This window comes from Zophobas morio, unplaced genomic scaffold (genome assembly GCF_036711695.1).
Source record: "Zophobas morio isolate AGI-343-1 ecotype UQ-CSIRO unplaced genomic scaffold, CSIRO_AGI_Zmor_V1 ptg000336l, whole genome shotgun sequence".
In the NCBI taxonomy this organism is placed as follows: Eukaryota; Metazoa; Arthropoda; class Insecta; order Coleoptera; family Tenebrionidae; genus Zophobas; species Zophobas morio.
In genome coordinates, this window is record NW_026972440.1 from 81248 (window position 1) to 108808 (window position 27561).

Sequence of the window (27561 nt, forward strand, 5' to 3'; positions counted from 1 at the left end):
TAAATACAATTTTTTCTAACAAAAAACAAGTAGCGTTTTTTAACAATAATTCAAAAATTATATATAAAGGTTAACAACAATATATTTATAATAGTGGTTTATTTTAAAACCATTTTTATAATTATTTTCTTTAATTTAAAGCTGACTAATAAATATTATATTTACTGGTCTCGTATTTTGTACTTGCAACTATTTACTAAGTTTATTTGTGGTTTCCTTATGAAAAAAGTCCTTTTATTAAAATTAAAAATATAATTGGCAATGTGGACGGGTCATGAGAGTTTATAGTGTTCACAATTACGTCTATTTTTAGCTGAATAATTACAAATATAAATGAATGACTTTCTTCGATAATGCTCACATCTTAAATATTTATATATAATACCGGCAAAGTGATTTTAATCATTAACTGCTTATTCTAAATTCCTTCTACTAAGAGAGAATGCGGTCAACACTTCCTTAACAATTCATTGCGTCATCAACGAAAACGGATGCGTTATATCTTCACCGCTTAATAGTATGCACGCTTTTTGGAATGGAACCTGTCTAATATGGGTATGGGTGTTATCCTCCTCAAAAGTGGAATTTTAACTAGTTGATGAAGCCGAAACTTTTAAAGCGCACATTCCAGCCCTACTCTACCGCACAATCTCTTGTGAAAGTCGTCTCCAATAATATTCTATACCTTAAAGACAAATGAGCTACATCATTTTTATAAAACACAGTAGAAAAGAGTTACTTGCCCGACACAACAAGTGCAGGAAAGTAATGTGCAAGAAGTGTCTGAAGTGGTGAATATCAAACTTCCCCAAACGTACTGAAAATCGTTGCTGCACGCCAGCGCCATCCCTGCATAAAGTCATAGTTGTACTGAAAGGTGCATTTCATACCGACCACCCTCCCTATTTAGTGCAAACCGCAGGAACTGGCAACAGCTGAAGGCAGATTCAAAGTTGTATAAGTAATTTATCCACCGGAAAAGTCGGTTGATTGACTTCGTAGGTCAGTGGTAGAGTATATCACGCAATGTCTAGGCTGTGATTCTGTTCTCATTGGTGCTAACTCCCATCCCCCAGGTTTACTTAATGTGTACACTTCCTCTATAAATAAATTCTAATAATAAACGATTAAGCATCACCAAATTATAAACCTTACTTGGTCGATCAGGTTAAGCGCGGCAAGTAGACTGTTTTACTTTTATGTGCGCCACCATATCGTGTTTTTCTATGGAACCAATTTATATTATATTTCGTTGATTATTATATAAGGAAGGTTCTAAGAACCCAAATTATGTTTCGAGAGGGCTACTTGCATTTGTAAAGTGTTGTGTGCTTTAAAGCATTGCTTAACCCCTTATAGGTTACTGCTTACTAAGTTTACTTCTTGTCGCCTAGGTTAATTTAGCGATTTCACGGAAAAAACAGATCTATTTCAAGTCCCAGAGTTTTACCCGATAAAGAGTTAAACCAACGACACAAGGCACCAATAAGCTGCTAAAACAGATACAGCCTGGGTTCTGGTTTCTTTATAGAGCGTTAAAAACGGTTACTGTACCCACACAGCTCCTTTTCGCGTGCCCACTTGCTCACAGCAGTAAACAACGCAGTGAGCGCGTGCTTCACAGACTGAAGGTTTTCGTTGGAAAAGGCGAAAGAGTTCCAAAATTGTAACTAAAATTTAGGTCAGACTATTCCATGGCCCAGCGGCTTTCTGCGTCTCGTTAAGAGAAACAGTTCGTGTATTTTTCTTTAAAGACTTTTTTTTATAAATAAATTTAAAAAAAGAATAGCTATACAGAAAAACCATTATAGAGAAAAAAAACTTTAAAATAAATAAGCAGATAAAGAACCAAAAAACTTAGGGTGCTTGTAGTGATACATTAGAACTTTTTTTAAATATATAGAAGCGACACACTAATTAAAATTTAGCCGCAGGTGTCCTCACAGATCTGGAAACTATTTTGTTTTCTAAATTTTCAAATTAGATAGTCTAGTGTGACCTGTATCCGAATATCTTAATAAATAACAAGTATTCAAAAATTTACGATATTTTTTATTTAATACAAGAGTAAAAAATTAAAAACTCAAGTGGTCTGAGAGACCTACTGCGACTACTGTAGGGTTAATAACGTCTGTAAAGCAAATTAGATCCAATTAAATTTATGACTGTGTTTACTGTTTATTATTTAAAACGATTTCTTATAAACTAATAAGCAAAACATAAAAGGCAAAAGATTTAATATAAACAAATTCTATATATACATCTATATACCTATTAAACAAACCAGAAAGCGCTTATTTTTTTATTCTTTACGTCCCACGAGGGTCATTTTCAGACCTAACATATTAAATTGCACGTTATACAAAAGAACGATTTTATATGGTGTTTAAGCTTAGGTTAAAGGAGGCCAAACAAAACGGTTCAAGACTTTTATCCTCACAATTTAATATCTACAATTAGCTTGCACGCTTAAAATTTAGCACCTTCTTGTAAATAGTAAAACTGAGATCTTTTAAATGGGTTAGAGGTGTTGTAAAAGTGTAGCTCTGCTTTTTTTTTCTAATTGAAAAGTGATCGAGATTAAAACGAGTGAAGAGCGCATTCAAGCATTCTCTAGCAGGGTGAACACGAGATGCCAATAATTTATGTTGCTTAGGGGCTACATCCCTTATAATCGGTGTATATCCGGTAATGTTTATCTGACTTAAACATTACTAACGATAAATACAAAAAAGTAAAAGTTGGCTTGAAAAAGGTTAAGCATGAAACAAGAGATACTAACTTTATGTCAGCTATCAAAGTTTAATGAACAAATCAAAGTATTGGTGCTAGTCAGGTCTCCCATTGATCCCTTCTATAGCAGGGGACCTCTTTCCGTTTTTTTATTATAGATTTATTTATAAAGGACTTTTTCTGTTACTCGGTAAGTCGGCAACCTCTAAAACTCGAGCTCTCAATCAGGATAATATCGCAGAAAAACTGCGACTGCTAAACGAAAATTAGCGCTCAAAGGGGTCACTTGAAAGGCGAATATGCGCCGCATCTCATGGCTTTTAAATAAACTCGCTTGCCAGCGGATGATCAGTATGTCTAACTACGCCTGTTATAAAGGGCAATGGCTTGGCGTTGGAAGAGCGCCTTCTATAAGTCTAGCTGGAGGCCCCGGAAAAGAGCTTCAACTCGCACCAACGTTTCTTCGCCTTTGGAGTGCCAACACTATTGACGTGGAGCCATAGGCTCAAGCAGCAGACGGGTAAGTCATTATTAGTTAAATGTAACGTAAAATCGTCATTGCTGCGCAGCGAAAGCTTACTCTTACTACAAAGTAAAGGGTAAACCTTCTTAGTTTTCTGTTTTTGCTTACATCTGCACATATTTTACAAACAATCCCAGCCCAGCGGGGGCGCTGCCCCATTGAATTTTTAAAACTTTTAATTACATAAGGTCATGAAGAGATCCATACGAGATAATTAAAAGAGAGAGGAAAAAAAATAAAAATTGTATGTTGTTTTTATTCAGGTTAAAATTGTTTTAACAGTTTTTTTATCTTTCCAAATTGTCCTTGAGGGATTAAAGGTTTACAACATTGGGGACATATAGTAACTTTTTAGAATGTTAAATTCCTATATATATCTAATTTTAATCGCGTATCATGTCATTAACACAAATTTTAATAATACACGAAAAATAGGGGGGAAAAAAACGATATATTTATACTTGTTATAATACAAATTTGATATTAAAACACAGTAGAACAAATACAAACGTTAAAAAAAAACCATAATATGAGAAAAGGAATTACTACAATGATCCTACTTCCTTTAATATTACCCATAATTTTCTAAAGAGTGATGAAAAAATAGACCAAAATTACTAACCTAATATCACAGCTTTTTACCAAAGGTAAAGGAAGAAAAATTAATTTTTGGAACTTTTCTACCAAAGAAATATATAATAATTTCAATCTCTTTTTTTAACTTTTGATTAAAAGCACAAGCTGAGACATTATAGAAACGCAAATAATTAATGGTCCTTAAGCTAATCATAACAAGTTATTTGCAAATAAAGTATGTCTTCATGGCAAAACCTTTTTTGGGGCGTAGCGGAAAGTGACGAAGAAATAGAGGAGCAACCATCTTTTTTTTCCGCGGGGAAAAAATATTGATATCATCGAGAGTAAAAGAGCAATTAAGTATGCTTCAAAGAACAATTTGCGATGACACGCATGTAGTTTCACGTGGTAGATGAAGCAGATTAACCGATTGGCTTGTACCTGGATGCTTCTGTAGAGCGTATCTTTATAGAGGGTTCTAGGATAGTATTGGGTACTAGCACTATATTTTCCGGCCGCTCTCCACAGATACGAGGTATATGACAAAACTTTTTAGAGTTAACCAATTAAAGCAATTCAGTGGATCTGTTTTTTCTACACTTATATAACAATTTACAGCTCGATACCTGGTAAAGAAGCGATATAAAATTTTTTAATTAAAAAGTACAGTAGTTAAAACTTTTTTCTGATTGTTATAGAAATAATTTTTACAAACCTTTAGTAAGGTTAAATGCAGATTAATATTAATTAATAAACTAAAAAAAAAAATGGTTTTAATTATTAAACCATGGTTTAAAACGAACGGCTATATTAAATATAAGACCTAAACAAATTCAGCAGTTTATCTTCACTTTTTTATTATTTAAAGGCGTTCAAGAACGTCGAAAATAAAAAGAACAGATGATATGAAGAAATACTTGAAAAGAAAAACATTAGTAAAAAGTTTATATAAGGTATCCTGGAAGATGAATGAAAGGTAAGTCACTATAAAACAAAGAGGTATTAATCGAGGAGTATACCAATTAGGTATGTAGTAGGGCCTAAGAATGCAAACAAAGTGCTAACGTAGGTTACTGTAGCGATTAACCATCTTTAGAAAGGACCAGGGATTATAATATGTATTAATGAGCTGATAATAGAAATCTTATCAGTATATATAAGCGAAAAAATATGAGAACAGTGTTAACACATGATGAGGGAACTGGTAGCATAGTGGCACCTAGAATGGATAGGTAATATTGGGTCAGAGAAAGCTATTTTCGCTTAAGTGGAACAGGAGTGAACTCAAACATAATAGCTACCCGTATATATAATAATGAACAGAGGACAAAAACTTGTTAGGGCTAATTTAGTGATCTCCAGGGTCCTTACAAATTTATTCGTAATGAGGGCAAGAAAAATGTTGAACATGTAGACCTAATGGACTAATCCAACCCAACTCTGGGGGGTGTCCTGTTTTGGATTTGCGGTTAACTACAATAATTATTATTTATGTTCAATAGGTGGCTATAAGTTTATAGTCCCGAATTTGTAAAGTATATATATTTACTCTTTATGTAAAGCAGCGTGGCTTGTTAAGAGTTGACGATAGTAAAGCCTCCGTGAAGATGATAAAGAGTCTAACGACAGGCAAACTTGAACAAAAAGAAACAAATAAAATAATTCTTATAAAAGTACTCGTAAAACTTGGAGTAAGAACAAATTTATAATTAGAGCTCTAAAGAAGGATAGAATAGAATTTATGACTTTTGGAGCGTAGGTCAAGGGCGCTTAAATGAAAAGTGAGCGGCAATTTAAAAGTTCTACAAGGAAAGGACCATCTTATATACTGGTCCAGGCAAACTGCAGACTATAACCTGGCGAAAGAGGTAGTGCATCCTTTCGTGTACCGGTTCATTGCCTATTTTTATCTCTATGCTTCGCATTTCTTTTTCTCTTGGTGGTTGTGAGGCTCCGCACCTTTATTGATTTAGATTGAAATTGGATTTTAAGCCCGGCGTAAATGTTTAAGTATTAGTTTAGACTAGATGGTTACAACTAATCTAAAACTTGTCTCGTGGGCGTCTAAGCTTAGGGTGAGATGAGAATTTAATAGCCCAGAAAACTATTAGATTAATTTTAAATTTGTGTTATATTGGAATATCCTTAACACCATATATTAAAGTCTCCTATTTCCGATTATGGCGTAATTAAGATCTAATTTTTGAAGCTATAATACTATTTCGAGTATCACTAACCATCTTTGTTATAGCCCAAAATTAGCTATACTATCAAGCCATACCCAATGTGAAGCAAATTATAATAATTAGTTAATTGTAAATTTTTTTAAACAATATAAGGGATGTAATCTAAAATAATTTGTTTAGTGAACCTAAAGCTAATTCAGAGTTATAAAAAGGGAGACCCGAAAATTTTTTTTAACGTTAGGTTGAATTTAGAGCAATTTTATAAAAAATGTTATAACAAAATGCAAAAAAATTAATGTAAATTAATAATATAAGAATTAAAAATATGGATTAGAGAGATATATGCATTATAGAAATAATAGAATAAAAGCTTGAGAACTGGATTATCTATTTATTCACTTATAAATGGTGTTTCCTGGCGTTCGATCGAGTTAACAAGTTAAAAATACACGAGCTCTCAAACAGGTTTTTTGTCGTTCATGCATACAAGTATAATTATAATTTAAAAGGTGTCCTTCACGTTCTATATGAATCCCCAACTTGTAAGTGAGTTCCTTTGCTAAAAGGCGATTAGGGTGTCCAGCTATTTATTCGTGCATCATTTTAAAGATTGAGGTCAGCAGCTCAATCTGTAGTTCGTGAAGTTATCATTGCGTAGAAACCACGGCGCGTTCGTTAAATGGTGTAGTAGTTTATTCTGTTACACTTGAAGCGAGGACGTAGTGCCGATAAGTCATAGGCTCCGACAGAGATGCCGCTTATTGGGCGACGAAAGCTTACTTTTACTGCACAATAGAGGATATAGCATCTAAATCGCTACCTTGGTCTCCGACGCCACGTAATTTACGTGTGGACGCCACAACAGCTTAAAGCTATAATAACCCCTGGGTAACTTAACTGAGTACACCACGAATTTTCCACGCCTTCAAAAGTTAATAATGTTATCAGCTCATGTCGTTTATCCGTTATACGAAGCGCCTTCCTCTTTGCTGCATTGATGGAGAGATCTCACTGTCGACATCAGCTAGCAAACGCAGCGGGAATAAGTTGTAGGTGCTGATGTATATATCGGGTGATTTTAACGATGGATCATCTTATTTTCTGTGCACATGGAGTGGACTGGCAAAGGATCTCGCTCGTGTGGTGCACGAATAGTTGCAGTGATAAGAGAACTTGGTGGGGCCCCCGTTGCGAGATTGCAAGGTGGCAACAGTGCAGCGCCCACTCGAACGATAAAGACCCGGCCATTAAGATTTACGTTGAGCACAAATAGAAGGCCGCGCAGAACCGTTATAGGGTGCAACTTGTTTAACAGGTCGCCATGCCATACTCAGTTAAAAGCCTTTTCAACATCGAGTTAGGCGGTCGTTCACTTGGTTAGGTGAAGAATTTGTAGGGCCCTTGCGAAATCCAAACTGAAACTCTGGTAAAATTCCACGAGTGTCCACAGCCGCCTTCAACGATTAAATAGCGCTGCTTCAGTTATTTTACCAACTGCCGAAAAAAGGCTGATGGTCCGATAATGGCGAGGCTCTGACGCCAGCTGCGAGATCTTTGGTAACATCATCACTACCGCCAGTTTTCCACCAACCGAAAAAATAGTTGAAGGTCAAGACCCGAGTTGACGAGGCTGCATAGATGATTCGTAGCTGCCTTTCGCTTCGAGAGTAATTTGACAATTAAATTAATCCCGACTGTGGTAGTCAGCTCCAGAAAACAGTTGTATCTGTCAATTATATGCTCTTCTTACAGTGTACAATTTAGTTGACACCGAATTTTAATTGATACATTTTAATGAAATGTGTTTAATTTGTTAATTTTTTGGAGAGTTTACTTGGAACCTACTTTAAAGAAACGAATTTACTGTATGCTGCTTAACCATTTATGTCATTCAAGTTTTCGTCACCACCAATGTTCTCTTCTTTTTAGGTCGGTTAAAACACTTTTTAAATTATGTCATGTAACCAATCAAAGAGCCTATTTAAGCTTGTAAGCAATATGCTAATAATGTTTTGCGAAGACCGCTTTTAGTTCGTTTATATGTGTGTATAACTCCACTCGCCCTATGCTGTTCTCAGGTACAGGGTAAAGCATAAACTAGTTTTCCTCTCTCTTACATAACACCTTAGTTATAGGCGCTACGGTTTATCTTTAAGACTACGTGCGGAGGGGTCTCGAACTAACAGGAGTATATATATAAATAAGAGGGAAAAAACAGAGGGGAGTTATTCCTCTCACTGCCGGGCTGTAATTTTGGCCCGCGCATTTAACTTCCTACTTAGAAGTTGCGATATTTATTTAACTTACTTTTTTAGCGCTTTATTCAAAATATACTTATACATTTTAAACTTAAACTTTGCAATTTATAACTACTGACCTTACATTACAGACCTTATATATATTATATACTTATTATTATTTCTTCCTTTTAACCCCTATTTTTTTTAAAAAAAATATATACATTTCTTTATATTAATTATGGGTCTGCCCTCTGAAGAAGAACTTCGAGTATTCATTGCTAACTTGTTAACTATTAATGAAGAACTCAGAAAAGGGTTAGATTTTACAAAGGCCAAACTTCATGAAGTTACTAAAAGCACTCCGGCCAAAAATAAGTCTATAAGGTGAAAGGAGCCTTTTAATAATACAACTAACAATAATAATGTATATTCGGTCTTAAAAATGCTAGATCAACAAGATGCTTCGGAAGTGATACAGAAGATAGCAAGACTTTAAAGGTTACAGAAGGCGAGTCTGTCACGAGGAAACAGCTAATATTAAGGATAATAGTAGCAGTAGCAATAACCTTATGACTAATAGTTCACATATTGGCACCATTAATAATAATATAATAGTTAGCAACAACACTAATAGCAATATAAATATATCCAGTAATAAGAATAGAATGGTTATTGATAGTAATAAGTCTCCCCTCTCCCCCACCCCCACAAAAGCTTTACAAGAGCTCGTGGCCATAGAGATGGACAGCGCTTCTGACATTATCCCTCTATCTAATGAACGACAATCTATTGCAGAACCCTCCCCTGCGAACTCGTAAAGTGAAAATCCCTCCTATAACCCTTTTTATTATTGTGAAAAAAAAAGGGGCCCCTTCTTGTACAAATTTTGCAATTCAACGTGCCATGATTCTGAAATCAAGAGATACGCGCCTTGGAATTAAAATATTTCCGATAACAGCTCAAGAATACCGTGCGAACACAGCGATAATGCGCAAGCAATATTTACAACATTTTATCTATCAATTACCTGAAGCCACACATTTGTTATTCATAGAATTTCTTGCTAATTCGTTATCTCTCCCGTCGTGGCGGACCTGCAAGCGCAGGGCATCACACCCTTCCGAGTGGCACGGATGCGCCATGAGGACGTTGTCAACCGCGAGTGGAAGGAACCTTCCGTTACTATTAGTGCTGGTGCATATCCCCAAAACGGAGTGACAAAAGCTTTTAGAGATGAAGACTATTTCCCATTTTCAGATCAAAATAGAAGAACTTCGACAAAACAGTTACGTTGACTACTGCCACCGCTGCCAAACCTTTGGCCACGCCGCAAGCTTTTGCGCTGCGGCACCTCGATGCTTTAAACGTGGGGAGGGTCACATAACCTCAGAGTCCACCAAATCACAAGACTCGCCCGCTAGATGTGTGAATTGTGGCGAGGCACTTACCGCTAATTATCAAGGCTGCAAATAGTATCCGCGTAAGGAAGCCAGCCAAATCGCAAAGTTTACTTCATCAGCACCAACAATAAACAATACTGTTACCAGGTGGTCTCTTCGGGTTTCGTTTGTGTTCAAAACCTCATGAAGATTTGCCAAATATCCCGTTAGGTTCTAAAGCCCCTGGCCATTCTTCTACTGCGAAAGCTGAACAGTCGCAGCCGACAATACGGAAGATGTTAGCAATTTTAACGACTAATTTATCCAGCATGCCTGAAACTATGAAAGGGCTGGTATCTTTTTACAACGGTTTCTAAGCCAAAGGCGCACCGCCACATTCGACTCCTATTCTGAGATGCATAAAGTGTTCAGAGTAAGATGCACGAGCTTTAGGAGCTCTTACAAAGAGAAAGAATTGGGGTGTGCGCCATCAATGAGACGCACCTCCTTCCTAAAGTCGTATTTTATTTGTGCAACTTTGTTATGTATCTCCAAGACAGAATTGAGGCAAGTAGCGGGGGCGTGACTTTCTTGGTGAAACGTATTTGACATGCTTCCATCTTTATGCCTTCTCTACAAAGTATCGAAGCAAAGATAATCTCCTTATGTATGGCGACCAGGAGCCCCTGTTTGTAGTCGCTGTCTACAAATCCCCTTCAACCTACTTCCGCCCTCCCACTTGGATGCCATTTATGGGAGTGTCTCTTCCGCTGTTTTGTGCGGGGAGCTTAATTGCAAGCACCCTACATGGAGCAGGCGAGCCGATAACTCGAATGGCCACATACTTGAGGCCTATGCTGATGAGCATGGGCTGCGCGTGCTAAACCCTCAGCAACCAACATACTTGGCGGCTACAGGCACAATAGACTTAGTGGATATTGCCATACTTAAAGATATACCTCTCTCTACGCAGTTATAGCGCTCCATGAGCTATCCTACGATCACCTCCTAGTTATTCTCGATTTAGGGGGTAGGAAGGACACACCAAAGGCCATTACCCGTATTTTTACCAGTTGGGACAAATATGCTGACGTATTAAAAACCACGCTGCCGCCGTGTCCGCCATTACCGTCCTCGCACGCCCTGCTAGATGATGCTGTAGCCTTTTTCTAAACCGAACTGAACAATGCTCACACTACTACCACGACAACTCATGCGGTAATATGTCGCTCGGATTATTTGACTGACGAAATAAAGGCACTGATCTGCCATCTTCGACGTCTTATTCGAGTAGCCATGTTTGCCGCAGAGTTCCAAAGACCAACTTGTGCTTAATCGACTTCACAGGTGCATTGGAAAAAAGCTAATAGCCCCATTCTAACTATAACTGGGAGAGCAAACTGTATCGTACATCAGAATCAGGTAGCAGTAGTGTCCTCCTTTTAGAATTTTATTAAAAGGATCAAAAATCGGGGGCTTGGACCACTACTGCCCCTTCGTGAAGGAAATATAGTGGCCCAGAGTGATGGAGATAAAGCTACGTTTTTCGCTAATGCTCTTGTTATCCAAAAAGTGCCAGCTGCTCACTATACTGCTAGTTATGATGCGTTCCCTCAGCTGAGCTTACCCCTTCCCGTTAACTGCGAACCACCTAATCTAGTTAATGTTGACGAGGTGCAAGCACTTCTCAAAGCGCTACCTAAACGAAAAGCGCTTGGCCCCCATGGCATCACCAATGAGCTGCTTAAAAGAATGCCATTAACAGGGGTTATTGTGTATACCTCCCAGTAAAATCTTCGATGCTCCTTAGCGCCTTTCCGATCCAATGAAAAGCGGCGATCGTTGTGATGCTCCAAAAGACACTTAAACCGGAATCAGCGCCTTTCAAGTACCGAACCACTAGTCTCCCGTGAGCGGTCGGCAAAGTGGGTGAGACTGTTGTACTGCGCCGTCTTAAAAGAGGTCGTTGACTCTCGGAAAGCTCTACCGGAGTTTCAGTTTGGTTTTCGACAAGAGCACTCAACGACCTAGCAGCTTCGCTTAACTGAATGAACCACTAGCGCTTTTTTAACTATAAGAAGGCGAGGGGCACTGTCCCCTTCCTTGACGTTGGAAAGGTACTTAATCAAGGTTGGCATGAAGGTCAGCTGCACAAACTGCGCTCGTTATCCGACCCTCATGGCCTTTAATGCGTGCTGAAATCATATCTGAATGGTTGCGTCTTCAGTGGGCGCGCGGGAGACACCTGGTCACCGCTTCGGTCTCTGGCAGCCCTCAGGAATCATTTTTCTCGCCCCTTTTATTTGTATTTTACATGAGCGACGTGCCCTTGCCATGCGACACACACAAACGAATTACCCTCTACGCTGATGATAAGACCGTATATCCCTCTTCGAAGTCTTCCGCCTTTCTACCAAGCATCTGCAGGGCAATTCTTGACGCCCTTGCCGTCTGATATTGTGATTAGAAGGTTATTATTAATTCGATGAAGAGCAAAAAAAAGCTGTATTAATTCTAAGAAGCGCATCCTTTTAATAGCGTGAACATTCCATGGTGTTCTCAAGCGAAATACTTGGGAGTCATCATCGACAACCATTTTTCTTGGCGGTCTCATGTGGACTACGGCAGCAACTAAGGCACTTTATCCTCTACTTTGCGGCAAGAGTAAGCTTTCTCTGCGAAACAAACGGCAATTGTATTTATCTTACATCCAGCCAATAATGACCTATGCGTCTGCTGCTTGGATTTACGACTCTACTGCGCGTGGTGCTTCAAGTGCAACAGAACAATTTACTGCGTGTTCTGATAAAGGTGCGCTGTCGTTTGTGCGAAATGATTGCTCTTCACCGGGACCTTCAGCTGGACCCTTTAAACATTGTCTTCTAACACCATGCCGTGGTTCTTTACTACAAGCTCACCAGGCACACTAATCAAAGCCCACGTGACGCGCTTTAGCGCTAGTTTTTTTTTTTGTTAATGTTAAAAAATAATGACGCCCTGAATGCTATTTGTAATATATCTGCAATCACTCCTGATTGAGAGCTTGAGTATTCGAAGTTTTTAACTCGATCGAGCAACATAAACTGTCATTAAAAAATTATTTAATGAACAATAAATAAAAGGGTTCTTCTCTTTTAGCTCTGGCTTTTTTGCCTGTAGTTGTTCGCTAAGTATTTTACTCTTGCTTATCTATGACCTAGCAATTCAAAGAAGAATTGCATTGGTTCGGTTTAAAGAAAAACCTTGTAGAGAGACTTTAGTTTAAACTTCATAAATAGCAACATTATCAATCGATATAAGACAGGCGGTTGAGGGGTAGATGGCAAACTGAGAAGCTAGATGACCAGCAAAGTAGTTCTGCTTAGTCTCCATCGCTTTTGGCTACGGAATCGCCGTTGCGAAGTGGTGGCCAAGCCGAATGATCACGATTTTTAACGGGTTTGACAAAGTTCCAGAAGGAGGCGCGACTAATGTCACCAGCTCCCGCTACTTCGTTTAAATTGTTATCCCATTAGCAGTTATATGCGCTATCAGCTTTTTTCTGATGTTCCGGTGAAGGCGATCAAGAAGGTATAGGTTTCAATTACAAAGATAAATTTCTGAACTCACCATAAAATATTTAAGGGTTATATAGATACCATGTGAATAAGGCGGTCTTACCAATTTTAGAATATATAATCAACTGTTTGCCAATAAATTAACTAATTTTATTAAAACTATAACGTCATAAAACACTATTTCTAAATTTATTATCTTATTCAATTCTATAAAGATTTTTTTTATTAAAAAAATTACTATATCTAACAAAATTTATCGATTATATAATTTTCAAAAATTACAAATTTGTCAAACTTAGAACATACTGCTGGAGTTTTAGATCCCATTATCGACATAGATCAAGAAATCTATTAAAAAATCTTAAAAAAGTTTTTTAGAAAATATTGTATAAACTTTTTAATGGTTTCGCAGAAAAAAGGATGAAAGGAAACTGTGCCTTAACTTTATAATAATAAATAAAAGGATTCAGGAAATTAAAAATCAGCAGTAGTTCAGCTAAATTTCTGCGCTAAAGAACCGTACTTTAAACATTATTGCGTTACTAAAGATAAGTGTTGCTTCAAACCCTATTAATTAACAATTTTTTTGCATGATGGGAAGATGTCAGCGTTGCCGAACTCACTTTTTTTTCACTTTATCCTCTTCAGTTTATTATTAAAGATTTTTTTTTTTGTACTCCCTTTCGGCGTATTATTAAAATGTTATAAACTCAACAAAAAACATTAAAAAATATTGCGTGACTTTCTCCGTTAAGAAATAAATAAGAATTACAAATTATACTTGGCGGGTGTATAAGGGTCTTAGTAGTAAGTTAGTTAAAATAGCTACGTTGTTTACTTAACCAAATGGTAAGGTAGTGCCGAGGTTTTCGTAATACATACAAAATTCTGCTGAGCCTTTTCAACATTCCAAAGGTTGAAGGCAACAAGGCTCAAATTTAAATAATTTGTCTGCTGCAGTTAACTTAAATTGCTACCCCATTTTTTAAAAAGGCTAAAGGGGGCCAATCAATATGCTGCATTTTTTGCACTGGAGCTTTCCTTGGTGTCTCTCTTTGCTGTTGATTAACGGCCACATTACTTCTAAAAGTATGCATATTAACTTTTAATATCTGTTGGTTTGATGAATTCAATGTATAAATTTAAATATATTGGAGAAAATGGTTCTGGAACATAGAGGAACCTTTGTCTTTGTACGGAAAAAAACAATAAATCAACCCCAAGGACATAGCACTAAAGTGTTTTATATTTACTTTTTTTGAGTTTAACACTTACATAAAATACAATTAATTTAATTATATATAAATGTTATTATTTATTTGCAAAGATAAAAAGCTCGAGTCAACAACCTTCCGCAGAACATACAAACAGTGATAACAGTGACGAAAAACACGAGACTGTAGAAATTAATTCTCCTCACTTTGTGAAAGTCAACGTTTCTTGTTCTTTTAATCAAATCTCTCAGCCTTTAAAAAAAAATGAAGTTATAAAAGAGGTTAAGAGTGATTCTGATCTAACTATAAGAAGGGATAATCTTACGCTTATGAATACTGATACAAATAAAACTAAACGTTTTAGTTTTGTAAAAGGAAGGTTAAGAAGGTCGCTTTCCAGGCCTCATTATGCGGGTTAGCTGATTTTGTAACAAGTATATATATGCCTTTTCTTCATATATATATATATTAACTGCTTAGTTATTAGTGTCATATTACTTTGAATATCTTTCAGAGTTTTATACTGAACTTCCTGACTCTTTAAGCCCTGAAGAACGCTTACGTTTGCTTTTACACAAATGTTTTCGGTATGGGAGAGGCAGGCTAGACCGTTGGGAAGCCGGAGACGACATTGTACTGCACTTTAAAGAAATTGGTTTTTTTTATAACCTTTTTTTTAATTTTTATAAGATTTTCTCTGTTAGCTGCTGATTTTTGTCAAAGTTTTTGTGAAAGTAGTGCTTTTAAATTCCCGCCGTCTAACATTTTGCTAAAATCTAATCCTATCAATCTTGAAAATTTTCGGTTGTTACGTCATTATTTACGAGCTAAAGAAAGGTCTTAATTTGATCTATAGTATGACCTTAAGAAATTTTTGAAACTTCTCTTAAGTACTTGTAAGAAAAGTATATCTTTTTTAAATTGAGTTGGCGCTTTAACTTAGGCACTAAAGAAATCGTACTAAAATTTTTCTGCCTACTTAAAAGAGTATTTGATAAATAATATAGATTGGAAAAAGAAAAGAGGGTGTGGGACACGATTTTTACTCAACCTGAAGTATATTATAAAGGGTTAGATCCTCTCAAACCAAATGCCGATTCTCCTCAATTTTTGAAAGAAGAGGAAACTAAATTACTAAAGAAAACAATGGAAACGGACGAGCAGGAAGTTGACAAAAGCTGTCAGCTTCTTGAATTGAAAGTAGTAGAATATATATCTTTTTAAAAATAATAATAATCTATAAATCCTAGAAGAGAATGAATTAAATACCACTTTTATTTTCTGTATATAACATCTTTACTTTCCATTACTCTAAATCTTATCTACTTAATAAAATTTCGTGTTTAGACAGAGTATTTACACAGACAAACGGCAGGAATAGACCGCTTATGCCAAATTTCGAGTGACTGTTATTGCATTTTTCATAATGAAGTATTTGAGCCAATAGATACTTACTTTATCTCTGCTTAAACTTTTATCCATTCATAGATCTTAGGAAATTCAACACGTGAACAAGTAAGCAAGCTTTCTACGAAAGAAAAACCCGAACCGACGCCGAGAAGGATAATGAAACAACTAACTCAATTATAGCAATTCAATCTTTTACGAGCTGCGGTTCACTGAAGCTAAATATAGGATTCCAGCTTTTAAATTAAGTATTAGTTTTAAAAGTTAAGATGCTCTTATGTAATATCAAAAAAAGCAAAGTACACTGCACTTCAACTTAAAAAAAAGCTTTACAGAGTGTTCCTATTCTGAATATCATTTGTTATATAAATTCTTTAACGTTTAATTCCAAAACACAAATTATTGTAAATATGGCATACTTGTAAGAATTTATTAAACTTTGAACCGACGGCCATTATTCACAAATAATTAAATTACTGTGGTGTACAAGGCTCTAAAGAAGTCTAACTCATATACACTAATCCCTTATACTAGTACTCGTTATAGAAATTTAAGCTCCTGCACAATAAAACTTCTCAGGTTCATGCCGTCAGCCTTCTCTAACATAACTTTTTTCTTTCAATAACTTCTTTTAAGCTTATTATCATTATTACTTGGAACTGAAAAATCAAGCCGTAAGTAACGCCCCTTAAAAAAAGCGCCATCCAACTCATCTACAATTTTAATTGCGGTTGGTACGTCAGCGCATTCTATATAAGCAATTCCTTTGGATCTTTGTTTTTCGTGGTCCCAGGGAAGGCGTACTTCCAGAAGGGTGTAGCCTTTACTAAGAAAAAAATTATTTATAACGTCCGAATCGACAGAATAAGGTAAGTTTCCAACAAAAATAATGCTCGCAGGTTCGCTTCTCGGTCGTTGATTACCAATTTTAAAGTTTTTTTTTATTACCATTAGCAAGTGCAATCTTAAGCCAACGGCCGTCTAAAATTTCTTCGTTAAGTTCTGCAGCCTTCTCTGCGGATGTTCGAACGTCAAAAGAAGCAAATGCCATTCTATAAATTAATGTTAGCAATGTGAACTTTGCAAAAACTAGTTATAAGTTATTAAAGTAGTCAAAATATTTTTTTTAATTTCAGTTGGTATCTAAAAAGATGAAAAGGCAACAAGCACATAAAAAAGTTACCCATTTTTCTTTCCGTTATGCGTGTTTCTTAAAATTCGAACGTCAACTGGTTTTACACCATTGTTAATAAAAAAGGTTTCTAAATCCCCTTCTTCAGTATCATAAGAAAGACCGCCGATAAAAACTTCAAAAAACTCTGTTTGACGATTGTTTCCTGAAACAGAATTTTTTTTAATATTGCTATGTCCTTTACCCTTACACCCTTCTAAAGCTCGAAGTTCCTTAGATGTTAACTCTGAACTTTTTAATAAATTCAGCTGATTACTATTTTTAGTCTTAGTTCCCTGTATTTCTCCTAAATTCCTTTTTAACTCATCTTTAAAGCTTTCTCGCTGCTTGCTTCGCGTAGTTATTAGCCGTTTATAACTCTTATTCAACTTGCTGGAGATGCCTTTATTAATATTTTTCTTTTTAGTCTTTGGCATTCTTAAGTTAACAAACGAAACCCAACTCTGATTAGTAAAATTTAAAAATTTAATTGCACTTTTATGGTAAAGGTGAGTTTGAATGAGCGGTGACACGCACTAGGCCTCCTGTATACTATCCGCGGAGTTACAATTTTAATTATTTAATTAAGAATTAACAACAATTTCAATTATTTAGGCGTTGTATTTTATTTCTTTGTAATAAAAAATTTTTAAAGAGCAAACATTTGCTTAAAATGTGAACAATTAATTTGCAGGAATACAAACTTTAGTTTGTTCTCCTACCGGCACGTGACTTTCGCTTACGCTACCAAACATTTGAATTCTATTTGCTCCGTTCGCATTAGCTTTCTCATTGCTATTGTCTGGTTAGTCATTGACGTATATTAGTGTAATATAAAAAAATTAAGATAATAATTTTAATAAAATAAATTTTAATACTTCTATCATGACATCTTTAAGTTCCCAGTTAAAACGCCTGTCCTTTGCCACTGGAAATTTATCAAAAAAATCTAAGGATTCTCCTCCCTCTTTTCTATTTAATAAAACTAAAGCACAAGATACAGATTTAGACTTTGTGTACGGACTTGCTTTAAATGGATTAGCTGAACTTTGTAAGCTATGGTTCTCTCTATTTGTCCTTAATTTTTATTATTAAAAACACAAATCTCGTAGTTTATTAAATAAACTTTTACCTTAGTCCGAAGTTTGAAGAGTTTGAGGAAACTATATTCTCTTTGAAGTTAAAAAAAGCTGATCGCAGATTAATGACTGACCGGCAAGTTGCAGACTTAAACTCTTCTATTCAAGCTTATTTAACTCTGCTTAACCCCTTTTTTTTATTAAAAGCGGCTCATAAAACAATCGGTAGACAATTTTTTTATTGTTATTGCAGCTTTATTTATAAAAATTACTCTTTAAATAACTATTTAGTAATTTTATACTCTAATTTACAGAGTATCTTGTTCGTCACTTTTATATTCATGTGCACAACGTTGACAGTCTTATGGCTTGCGCTTTTCCCTATCACGACAGCTTTGAATTTGTCAAGCTATTAAAGCTTTTTTCCTTTAAACAATCTTTTAAACAAGTTTCTAGCCGTTGGGCATGGATGTTTGCATTTAAGAAGGTAACTTATAACTTTTTATATGTAACTTTATTATTTCTAATTTCTAAAGGCTAAAAAACCTGTTGATCGTTATTCCTTTGCCCAGCGAATTTCTGTAGATGTTTCTTTATTGAAATTTGTACTATTTAACTTTTTTATGTTTTACTATATATTTAGTTAACTTTTCATTTTAGATTCACAATTCAATAATGTCTCTTGTAACGGTCTACGATTACAATTCCTCTAGACTCTCTTCTGCCATTAACTCGTATGGTGCTTTGATCGCTACTGCTATTGAAATTTCAAGCGAAGTTAAAGAAGAGTTTGTTATTGCTCTTTTGCCCTGCATCCTTGATGGTTTTAACTTAGGAGAAAAGTGTTTTGGTTAGTTAAAAAAAAATTGCTATTGCGTTTCTTTATTTTTAATATTTATTTGCATATATTCAAATTTACTTCAAACTCTGGTTACTATCGTTTTGTTATTTGTTATTCCCATTTTGTTTTACTTTTCAGATGAATTATATTTATTCAAATAATTTATATATAGTTAAACTATCTTTAATTTAAAGCTTTTTGCTTTACTAATCTTATAAAACTTTTTTATATTTACATATTCAATTAGACTTGTGCATTTCTGCATACGTGATTTCCTCTGCTTTATCGGCACGTGCCTTTTTTTCGAAGCACTTGTTGAACTCGCTTCTCCATCCCCTCGTGGAAAATTTATCCGTCTCGCTTCAACCTTATGCCTTTCAAACTTTTCTTGTGTTCTGCCAGACCCAACAAGCCGCTGATATTAGCCACGACGTCTTTATCGAGCTGTGCAAATTTGAGGGTCTTTTTTATTTTATAGAATAAACTATTTTGTTTTTTGGTTTTTAATGAATTGGTTAACTTTTATAATTTATTCTTACTTATTATTGATTTAAGCTTTTGCCGATCTTATTTTAAGCTTTAATGAAAAGTACGATATAAGCACGTTTTTGAAGGCTTTTTCCGATTCATTATTGTATACTCTGCGTAAGGATGTGGAGAATCTTAAAAATTTTGAATCATGGTTTAAACTTTTCATTTCTTTATTAGTTAAATTTTTTTTTAAAATCTTTTAATTTAAAAGGAAGTAGAAGACTTTTTTTATTTTTTATAATTATTAAAATTTATATAAGCTTCTTTGCTTTCTTTAGCTTATTATTTGTTAGGCCCCTCTTGGCTGAACTGGTCAGCAAAAACGTTTTTCCGCGCCAAATAATGCTGAACTTATTAAAGAATTTTTTCTTAATTTTTATGGATAATGAGGTCAATTCTGCTGATAAAAATAGCCTTTCGAAAATCCTTTCGCTGACGGCTTTTCGGTCTCGGCAGTCATTATTATTACCATTACTCTTACTATTATTATTATGATTATGATTATATTATTATTATTATTATTATTATAGCTTTCCTTGTGAAATGGACGAAGCTTTAAGTTGTTGCATAAACGCCCTAGCCACGGACGAAGCAAAGTTTTCACATTTAATGGAATTTCTAATGCACACTTTTAAAGGAACTCGTTACCAACCGATCAATGTAGAGCGTTTAAAATTTGTATTTATAAAATATTTCTGTTAAGCACTTTTTATTGGTGTTAGAAATTAGGGTAATTTTATATGTGCTTTTTCATTATTATTAAAAAGAAACATTCTTTTTTACACTGTTATTTTTTTTAACTTTTTTATTTATATATTACTTATTACTATAGTAATAATGTATATAATGGAAATAACCATTTTTTTGCAAAAGAAAAGTAGACAATGTCTTAATAAAGAATTGATTTACATGTTTTCTTATAAGGGCCTTGGCACCATTCACTTCTGCTTGGCGAGTCCTGTCAGTAAACTTCGCGTCGCTGCCTTGCAAGCTCTTCCTTTTATTACTAATGATGACGACTTTGTATGCAACTCCGTAAAGGATTCCTTGCATGCTTCCAACCACATGATTATCGATGCCGCGCTGTCCGTTCTCCCCCGACTGTTAGGTCAACGATACCTCACCTTTGTTAAAGAAAAAAAGTTTTTAATTTTTTTTTAAAATAGAAAAAGAGCTCGCAGTTGACAAGGCATTAATTTTATTGAACGGAATTATACAATTTATAACCGACCGGCCTTCTGTTCGCTCGAAACTGCTTGGCAAGTCCATTCAGGTTTTAGTTACAATCGTCGATGCCCATCACGATTTTCTGGAGCCCGCCCTGCCCTGTTTGTTGAGCTTTCTTTTCGCTAAAAAAAAAGTTTTTTTTTCGAATTGGCGGCGGTTTTCAGTTTGGTTCATATTATACTTAAAAAGAATTATAAAATCTGCCGAAGACTTAAAAAGAGCCTTTTTGCTTCCAATTTTTTGAGGAATCATGTTCTCTTTTCTGAATGGTTAAATAGTTCGCAACACTATGATTTGTTGAAAGAGAAACCGAAAAAGGAATTTTGTACATTTCTTAATCGGTGGAATTCTGAGGTTTCATTATTTTCTTGTGCTTTTTCATCCATATTTTTATACGTTCATTCCTTTTTTACCAATCATATAAAAGACTTTTAATTATTGAGGATTTAACATGACCACTAATATTTTTAAACCGTTTTTAAGCTGCTTTTATTTGTCAATATTAGCTCATTGCATCTGTTGCGTTTTCTTTGCTTAAAAATGGCGCCCTTTCGACTGTTTCTTTTTTATTATCAACTTTTGAAAAAGGTGCTCAATATGTGCTCGTCTTGCGCATGTTTATAGACACTTTATATATATTTATAGGGACTGAAAGCTATAAAGTTCCGAAAGGGACGCTCGAAGAGTTTCTTGCGAGCGTTTTATGCAAACTTTTAAGTGAATCACTTTTTAATGAAAAAAAAGGAACACTTTTTAAGGACTTAAAACATACTGAAGCCGCTTTAGTTGTTCCGCTCTTCTCTGCTCTTGGTTTACTATTATTTATTATAGCGGATAATTATTACCACTATTTTTTTTTTCGTACCGCTAATTGTAGATAAAAAGCTTAAACATACTTTTTCTGTGATGACCCTCTCATTAAACAAAAAAGGTTATTGACACCGAACTTTATGCCAATCAGTATTGTTAGAATAACTTAATATAGAGGAAAACTCTGGAGTGTTTACCTTTTTTATGGATTTGCTTGTAGAGCTTTCAGCATCCCTACAAAATAGTCTGCTTTCATTATTTTCTTATAATATGATATGCTGTGTTTTTGCATTAACTTATTTCTTATTGACTTCAACTATAAACGAAGGGACGGACTTTTTAAGTTTTTTGGTGTCGAGCAATTTGTTTGTTATAGCCAATAAAACATTTTCGCGGGTTCATAAGGGGTCTTGCATGTCTCTTCTCTCGAATATTCTCTCTTCCTTTACATCACTGTCCGACTTGTTTTTGTTTGTTTCCTTTTCTTCCTTTGGAAAAACATGTGACGCTGTCCGCGTGAATGCTCTGCGCATTTTGTGTAGGCCTTTATCTTTGTTATTACTACTATCCTTATTATGGAACTCCAGGCGTTGCTGTTTCTTCTTGTTGCGAGAAAGAAAATCTGCAGGTGTACTCCTGTTTGTTGCTTCCTCTCCTGGTCACGTGTCTCAGTAGCGAATCAAAAGAGCAGCGCTCTGCCTCACTACAACTCTTGCATGGTTTTTTTTCCTGCCCGTTCCAAGGTTGTCGTTTGTAACCTTTTTTCCAGCTTTAGAAAACGAAATTTGCACTTCCGACGCGTCTTTTGATATCAGCCACTTAAAAGACAGCTTTATATGGCGAGAAGTGTCTGACACATGCCTCATCCCTGAGCATACCAAGCCGTTTCTTGTATTTACTAATAAAAAGTTTTTAAAGATTTTACGCTTTTTTCTCGCCAATGATAAAGGTCCTTTGTTTTTCAACCCTTTTGATTGTTTTTTTACTTTTATAAAAAAATACCAGAGTTGTTATTGGACCAGAACTATCTTCAAATGCTTATTAGTGATCACGTGTGCTTAACTTCTTCCAAACTGGGTAAGGCTTGCTTTGTATTAAGTTGTGTCGTTTATTCTTTATTAATCTTTCATAGTTATTATTATTGAACTTTTTATTTAAAGATGCGCTTGTTCGTTTTATTTATGAATTTTCGAGCCTTTTAAACGACGCCCGGACCCGCGCCTCTTTGGTTACCCTTCTCAGTACGCACCGACGCAGCGAGAAGATGATCGTTATTTTTTCTGGATTATTAATGAAGACTGTATGCTGCGATTCGGCGGCCCTATCCACTGAAGATGTACACGTGACTATTCCTATTTACTGTACTTTCTAAATATTTTATTTTCAGTTAACTTTTCTCTCTTGTGTTGCTGAAATGTTTGATGAAAGTTGTTCTTCGCTTTTCGAATCTGTTCCGTCCCAGTGCGACGCTCTTTCACGTGGCCAAAAACTTTTCAAAGTTTTTCTTCAGCTGCTCAACTGTCCAAAGGTAGCCGCTTCCTTTTTTTGGCTATTTTGTTTATATTTATTAATTAATGATTTATTATGAAAAGTATCAGCAGCAGTCACACGTTCTATCTCGTGTTTCTGGAGAATTTTTTGCTTCGTGTGACGTTGCTGTGCAGAACCAATTGTTAAGCGCTTTGTTAAACATTGCTCGAGACACGGCCCAGTCACCGACTTTTGTCACGGCCGTTAAGGAGACAATATGCAGCCTTTCTCTTACCGCTGACCATGTGCATTGGCTTTTTAAACGAATGGGCGTAATTAAAGATGATGAAGTATTGTGTTATTGACTTCTTTTTCATAATTGCCAGTTCTTATCTTTTAAATTTTTAGGCGTTTCCTTGTTTAACCGGTAAACGCGCGTGCAAGAGTCTGACCGCTGATAAGAATTTTGTTGAGCGTGACCTTCAAACGCTCATTGTTTTTCTTGAACTTTTTGAGCGGAATGACCCCCAGCACCTCACCTTTTTCCAGCGCCCTTCCGAGCTTTTTCCTCTTTTTTTTGCTTTGCTCGAGCATTGCGTCAATTTGGACTTCACTACTTTTGCTTCCGTCGAAAATGCAAAGCAGCTGACTCTTTCCGGTTCGCTTACTGCTAACTTTTTATTTTTTTGGCTCAATTTTGTATTACTTTGAAAAGCTTTGAACTGTCTCTTTGTTAAGCTGAAGCATAAAAAGGACTTTTGGAGAAAAGTATTAACAATTTCTTTATTTGCATAAAAAATATTACTAATAATGCCATAATAATTGTTTTCTCGTATTAAAGATCGAGTCTTCTGTCAACGTTGAGCTGATTGTCCGTTGTGTGCGCGGCACGGACAACCCGAGGACGCGCCAGCACGCGCTTCTACTGCTCGCCACGATGGCGGCTGCGTTTCCCAGCAAAGTTTTACACAATGTAGTTTTATCTTATCGTTCTTTTTTTTTTTAAGTATATTTTTTATTGCTTTTAAATAGATTATGTCCATCTTTACTTTCATGGGGACGGACTTATCACGCCAAGACGACTCGTACACTTTTCATGTGATCCGGCACACCCTTGAAAAGCTTATTCCTCCCTTGCTTACTTCTTGTATTGGGGATTTACAGAAATCTTTGTCGATGGTTCTTGACATGATGAAGGGTAGCATTTTTATCTTTTATAACTTTTTCTTTTTCTTACTTTTATAATAGTGTTCGTGAGCGCTTATTGGCACATACCACAACATCGCCGCCTTTGTTTGTTCACTCATTTGATAACGTGCCTTGGGCCGTGCAAATACCTCTCCGCTTTTATTAGTACCGCATTCCTTGAACTTTTATTTTTTTTTTAGAGAAAAGTATTTTATTAGTTTTGCTGCAAGTCACACACAATGCCATCCCGAGCAAATCAGAATGCTGCAGCGAAGTGGAGGCGTCCGAAGCTTCCTTAAGCGATTTCTGCGCTTCTCTTCTCCAACAATTTCCTTTGCGCACGCAAGTCAAAAGTTTTGAAGAGATGCTCTTATTGGCCGTTGCACTCCCCAGCGTGCTTCCTTCTACTCGCTCCGAGAAAACAAAAGTGGCTGCACGGCTTTCTTAGTCGTAATTCTCATTGACTTTTTTTTGGTAGTACTGCAAAAATTTGGATCCAGTTTCGCAATACTTTTTGCTACTTCCTGGCGTTTCGGAACGGACCATCAGTACACTGAAGCTGCAGCTTGTTATTCTTATAAGTTAGTGTATCCTTTAGTTGGTTTTGTTGGGCGGCTCGTTAACCTTTTTCATTTTTTCATAGAAAAAACCGTCACGGATCGCCCATTCTTCACTGACTTCCAATCTCTTCAACAAGGCACGTGGTATATTGAACTCTGTTTTTATGATGAAACATATATATATTTATAGATGTAACCGACTCGGCGCTGCAGGACGATCTTTTCGTTGGACTATTTAGGCAATGTTTAGCATTTACCGGTTATTGTTTATTTTTTCTATTATAGTTTATTATTGGTAATAAATTGTTGCATTTATAAAGAAACTGCTAATAGACACGTGACTGACTTGAGTAATGGCCATGCCCGGCGCTCTTTATTAAAAACGTGGACTTCTATAAATGATGGTTTTTCTATATATCTCCTTATTGACTCTTCCTTTTTCATCGTTATTAATGACACTTTTAGTCGCCTCCCAACTTCTCCAGACGGTTGTTGGTTTGCTCCCGCCTTCCACTTTCAACTCTTTAATAAATGAGCTACTCAAATACGACGATATGGTGAATGCATCCCTTTAAATATTTTTATGTTTATATATATATATTTATATATATATTGTACAGAATATAATGAAACGAGCGTTACTTCTTTTTAGTAAGAATCTTGAAGAAGTCGGGAATGTCACAAATAAAAACCACGTGAATTTATTGGTGGGCATGCTGAAGCCCCTTGTGGCCATCGCTACTTCCGCTGAAACGTCATTATAATTAGTGCCACATATATTCACACTTCCACGTGTACTGTCTCCTATTTTTTACAGGGAACAGGTAAATAAGGCCGCTGTTAGGCAACTCGCTCTCCTGAACTGTGAAATTCTTTCACGATTATTCGGAAAACAACATCTGCATTTATTTATAGAAGCTGCAACGGCTATAGTTGACTCTCCTCTTCTGTACAGCACCAACCTCCACGTAGTGGCCTCCACCATGGTACTCTGCTGTGTTTACCCTTTTTTTGTTGACATTAATTAACGAATATATATTTGTCATTACTATCATAATTATTCATTATATGTAACGAAATGATTTTTTTTTTGTATATCTGAAAGGTTTGCTTGAGCTCATTTATATCTGCGCTTGGAGTGAAACTTATTGGTGTCCTGCCCAAACTTTTCCCTCGTGTTTTGGAGTTGTCCATTCCCTGCTCAGAAAACGCGGGTACCATGGTTTTTTCTTCTATTACTAATAATATCAACCAGATGCTTTAAAATGAAGAACCCACCCGGCTTCTACACGTCAGTCGTCTTACATTGGTCAATGCCACAGTTCGTGCTTTCCCGCAGTTCCTGAGCCCATACATCGACCGCGTGCTTGCTCTTCTTTGCCTTCCAGTGTTCCAGGCACTACACTATTTCTGGGGTGTAAAAGAAGGTATTTACTATTTCTCACCCATTAGAAGCCTGATGTTGAGCTCTCCCGCCACGTTTCTGCTGCTCAACTGTCTCTTACTAAAAATATTCCACCGCGGATTATCTTTCCAGCATTAATAAACTTTTGTAATGCTACTGTTTCTGATGGAGATGTAATATTTTTAATGAATGATTTCTTTTGTTGTTTAGTTTATCTTTAATGTCATTACTAGAAATATTCATCAGTTACTCCTTTGCTCGCATTGGTCAATCAAAGTCTTAAAAGCACGAATAGAAGCGGTATCGTTGCTCATCATAAAACGATTTTCAAGTTTTATCTTCTTTGTTTCGACTTCCGCTCGACGTTTTCTGCTTTGCTCGACAAACGTTCCTTTTTTTTTTTTTTTGAAGCTTCGCGTGTATTTTGTATAATATTTATTGTTAAGAGGATGAGGTTGAAAAGGAATGTATAGCTTCGTTTGTTAGTTTTGTTATGAAGTTAAGTGAAGCAACTTTTAAGCCACTTTTTACAAAACTGATGCTCTGGAGCCAATCATCTTCCGAGGAAACCGTGAAGTCCAATCGACAACTCACTTTTTATCGTCTTATAATGATGCTGGGCCATTCGCTGAAGTCGATTTTTACTGTTTATCTGCACCAACTTTTTCCGGAGTGTCTTCGGCTCCTGAAGGAAGGACCATCCCTCCAGCTTCTTGATTATCTTCTTTCCTCGCTTAACTCGTGTTTCCTTTACGATCCGAAAGGCATTGTTTTCACTGTTATTTGTGCTGTTATTATTGCTGTTACTCTCTTATTGCTGAATGGTTAGGAATTTTCTCGAAGGGAGTGTTTATGGAAGTTTATTTGCCATTGTTGGATCTCTTGGAATCTTCATTGGATGGTTTTAACGTATATTTACTTGTTATGCTTTTTTATTCACTTTCAGTTAAGATGAGCTCTACAAGTCTTTGGTTGTCGAGAAACTCGTCCCTCCTATCTCGAATCTTGCTTGGAGCGTGAAAGATGTCGACATGTGGAAGAAGCTAAACTACCACGTGCTACAGAAGACCCGCCACTCGGAATCTCGCGTTCGCTTTGCTGCTCTACTCGTCATCAAAGTTCACATATGTTTTTTTTTATATTTTTTTAATTTTATTCGGGATCTCTTTTAAAGGAATTTTATGTGAAACTCGGCGAGGAGTTTTTGGTACTTCTTCCTGAGAGCGTTCCATTTCTGGCGGAATGTCTGGAAGATGATTCCAGCGAAGTAGAAACTTTAGCAAAGGACGTCATTCACACGATTGAGCAGTATTTGGGGGAGTCTATTCAGCAGTACTTCTAGGAAGCCTTCGATTCATCTATAAATAGTTTATTTTTTGTTAAAGTTTTTAATTTTTTTACTAAATAATGAAGAAACTTTATTCGATTTCTTCGTACAGCGTATAAACGGAAATTTTGTTAATA

At 35.9% G+C, this 27561-nt stretch overlaps 2 protein-coding genes across 3 annotated transcripts; both read left to right on the top strand.

Moving 5' to 3' along the window:
- Positions 1–14248: 14248 nt before the first annotated feature.
- Positions 14249–16100, top strand: LOC135120088 (uncharacterized). 2 transcript variants are annotated; one of them, XM_064044432.1, is made up of 8 exons: positions 14249–14283; positions 14352–14432; positions 14522–14822; positions 14923–15063; positions 15113–15245; positions 15416–15608; positions 15756–15839; positions 15897–16100. In XM_064044432.1, exons 2-8 carry the CDS (start codon positions 14355–14357, stop codon positions 15996–15998), a joined length of 1032 nt encoding a protein of 343 aa, XP_063900502.1. In that variant the 5' UTR covers positions 14249–14283; positions 14352–14354; the 3' UTR covers positions 15999–16100. The 2 variants fall into 2 exon arrangements, with proteins under 2 accessions (XP_063900502.1, XP_063900501.1); XM_064044431.1 differs by lacking the exon at positions 14249–14283 and having other exon boundaries at positions 14298–14432.
- Positions 16101–18506: 2406 nt separating this feature from the next.
- Positions 18507–27439, top strand: LOC135120091 (HEAT repeat-containing protein 1-like). The gene is made up of 41 exons (XM_064044435.1): positions 18507–18552; positions 18602–18670; positions 18726–18915; positions 19154–19366; positions 19462–19588; positions 19731–19883; positions 19968–20097; positions 20362–20545; positions 20604–20797; positions 20854–21018; positions 21171–21474; positions 21542–21595; positions 21650–21718; positions 21803–22012; positions 22062–22193; positions 22244–22423; positions 22480–22551; positions 22635–22810; positions 22862–23002; positions 23067–23294; positions 23353–23602; positions 23660–23712; positions 23786–23917; positions 23977–24142; positions 24193–24297; positions 24351–24559; positions 24611–24713; positions 24776–24829; positions 24883–24951; positions 25013–25096; positions 25158–25249; positions 25313–25446; positions 25510–25678; positions 25798–25906; positions 25964–26088; positions 26145–26270; positions 26331–26484; positions 26544–26861; positions 26927–26998; positions 27049–27215; positions 27272–27439. The coding sequence occupies exons 1-41, from the start codon at positions 18535–18537 to the stop codon at positions 27437–27439; spliced, it is 5868 nt and encodes a 1955-aa protein (XP_063900505.1). The 5' UTR covers positions 18507–18534.
- The last annotated feature ends 122 nt before the right edge of the window (positions 27440–27561 follow it).

What these genes read in the sequence shown, in the direction of transcription:
- LOC135120088 (XM_064044432.1), top strand. Translation starts at nt 14,355, where the DNA reads ATGGTTCTGGAACATAGAGGAACCTTTGTCTTTGTACGGAAAAAAACA. An exon ending in ACTGCACTTTAAAGAAATTG is followed by an intron (nt 15,064 to 15,112) that starts GTTTTTTTTATA and finishes TTTCTCTGTTAG; the next exon opens with CTGCTGATTTTTGTCAAAGT. An exon ending in GTCAGCTTCTTGAATTGAAA is followed by an intron (nt 15,609 to 15,755) that starts GTAGTAGAATAT and finishes TTTCGTGTTTAG; the next exon opens with ACAGAGTATTTACACAGACA.
- LOC135120091 (XM_064044435.1), top strand. An exon ending in GCGTAATTAAAGATGATGAA is followed by an intron (nt 23,295 to 23,352) that starts GTATTGTGTTAT and finishes TTAAATTTTTAG; the next exon opens with GCGTTTCCTTGTTTAACCGG. An exon ending in ATACCTCTCCGCTTTTATTA is followed by an intron (nt 24,298 to 24,350) that starts GTACCGCATTCC and finishes GTATTTTATTAG; the next exon opens with TTTTGCTGCAAGTCACACAC.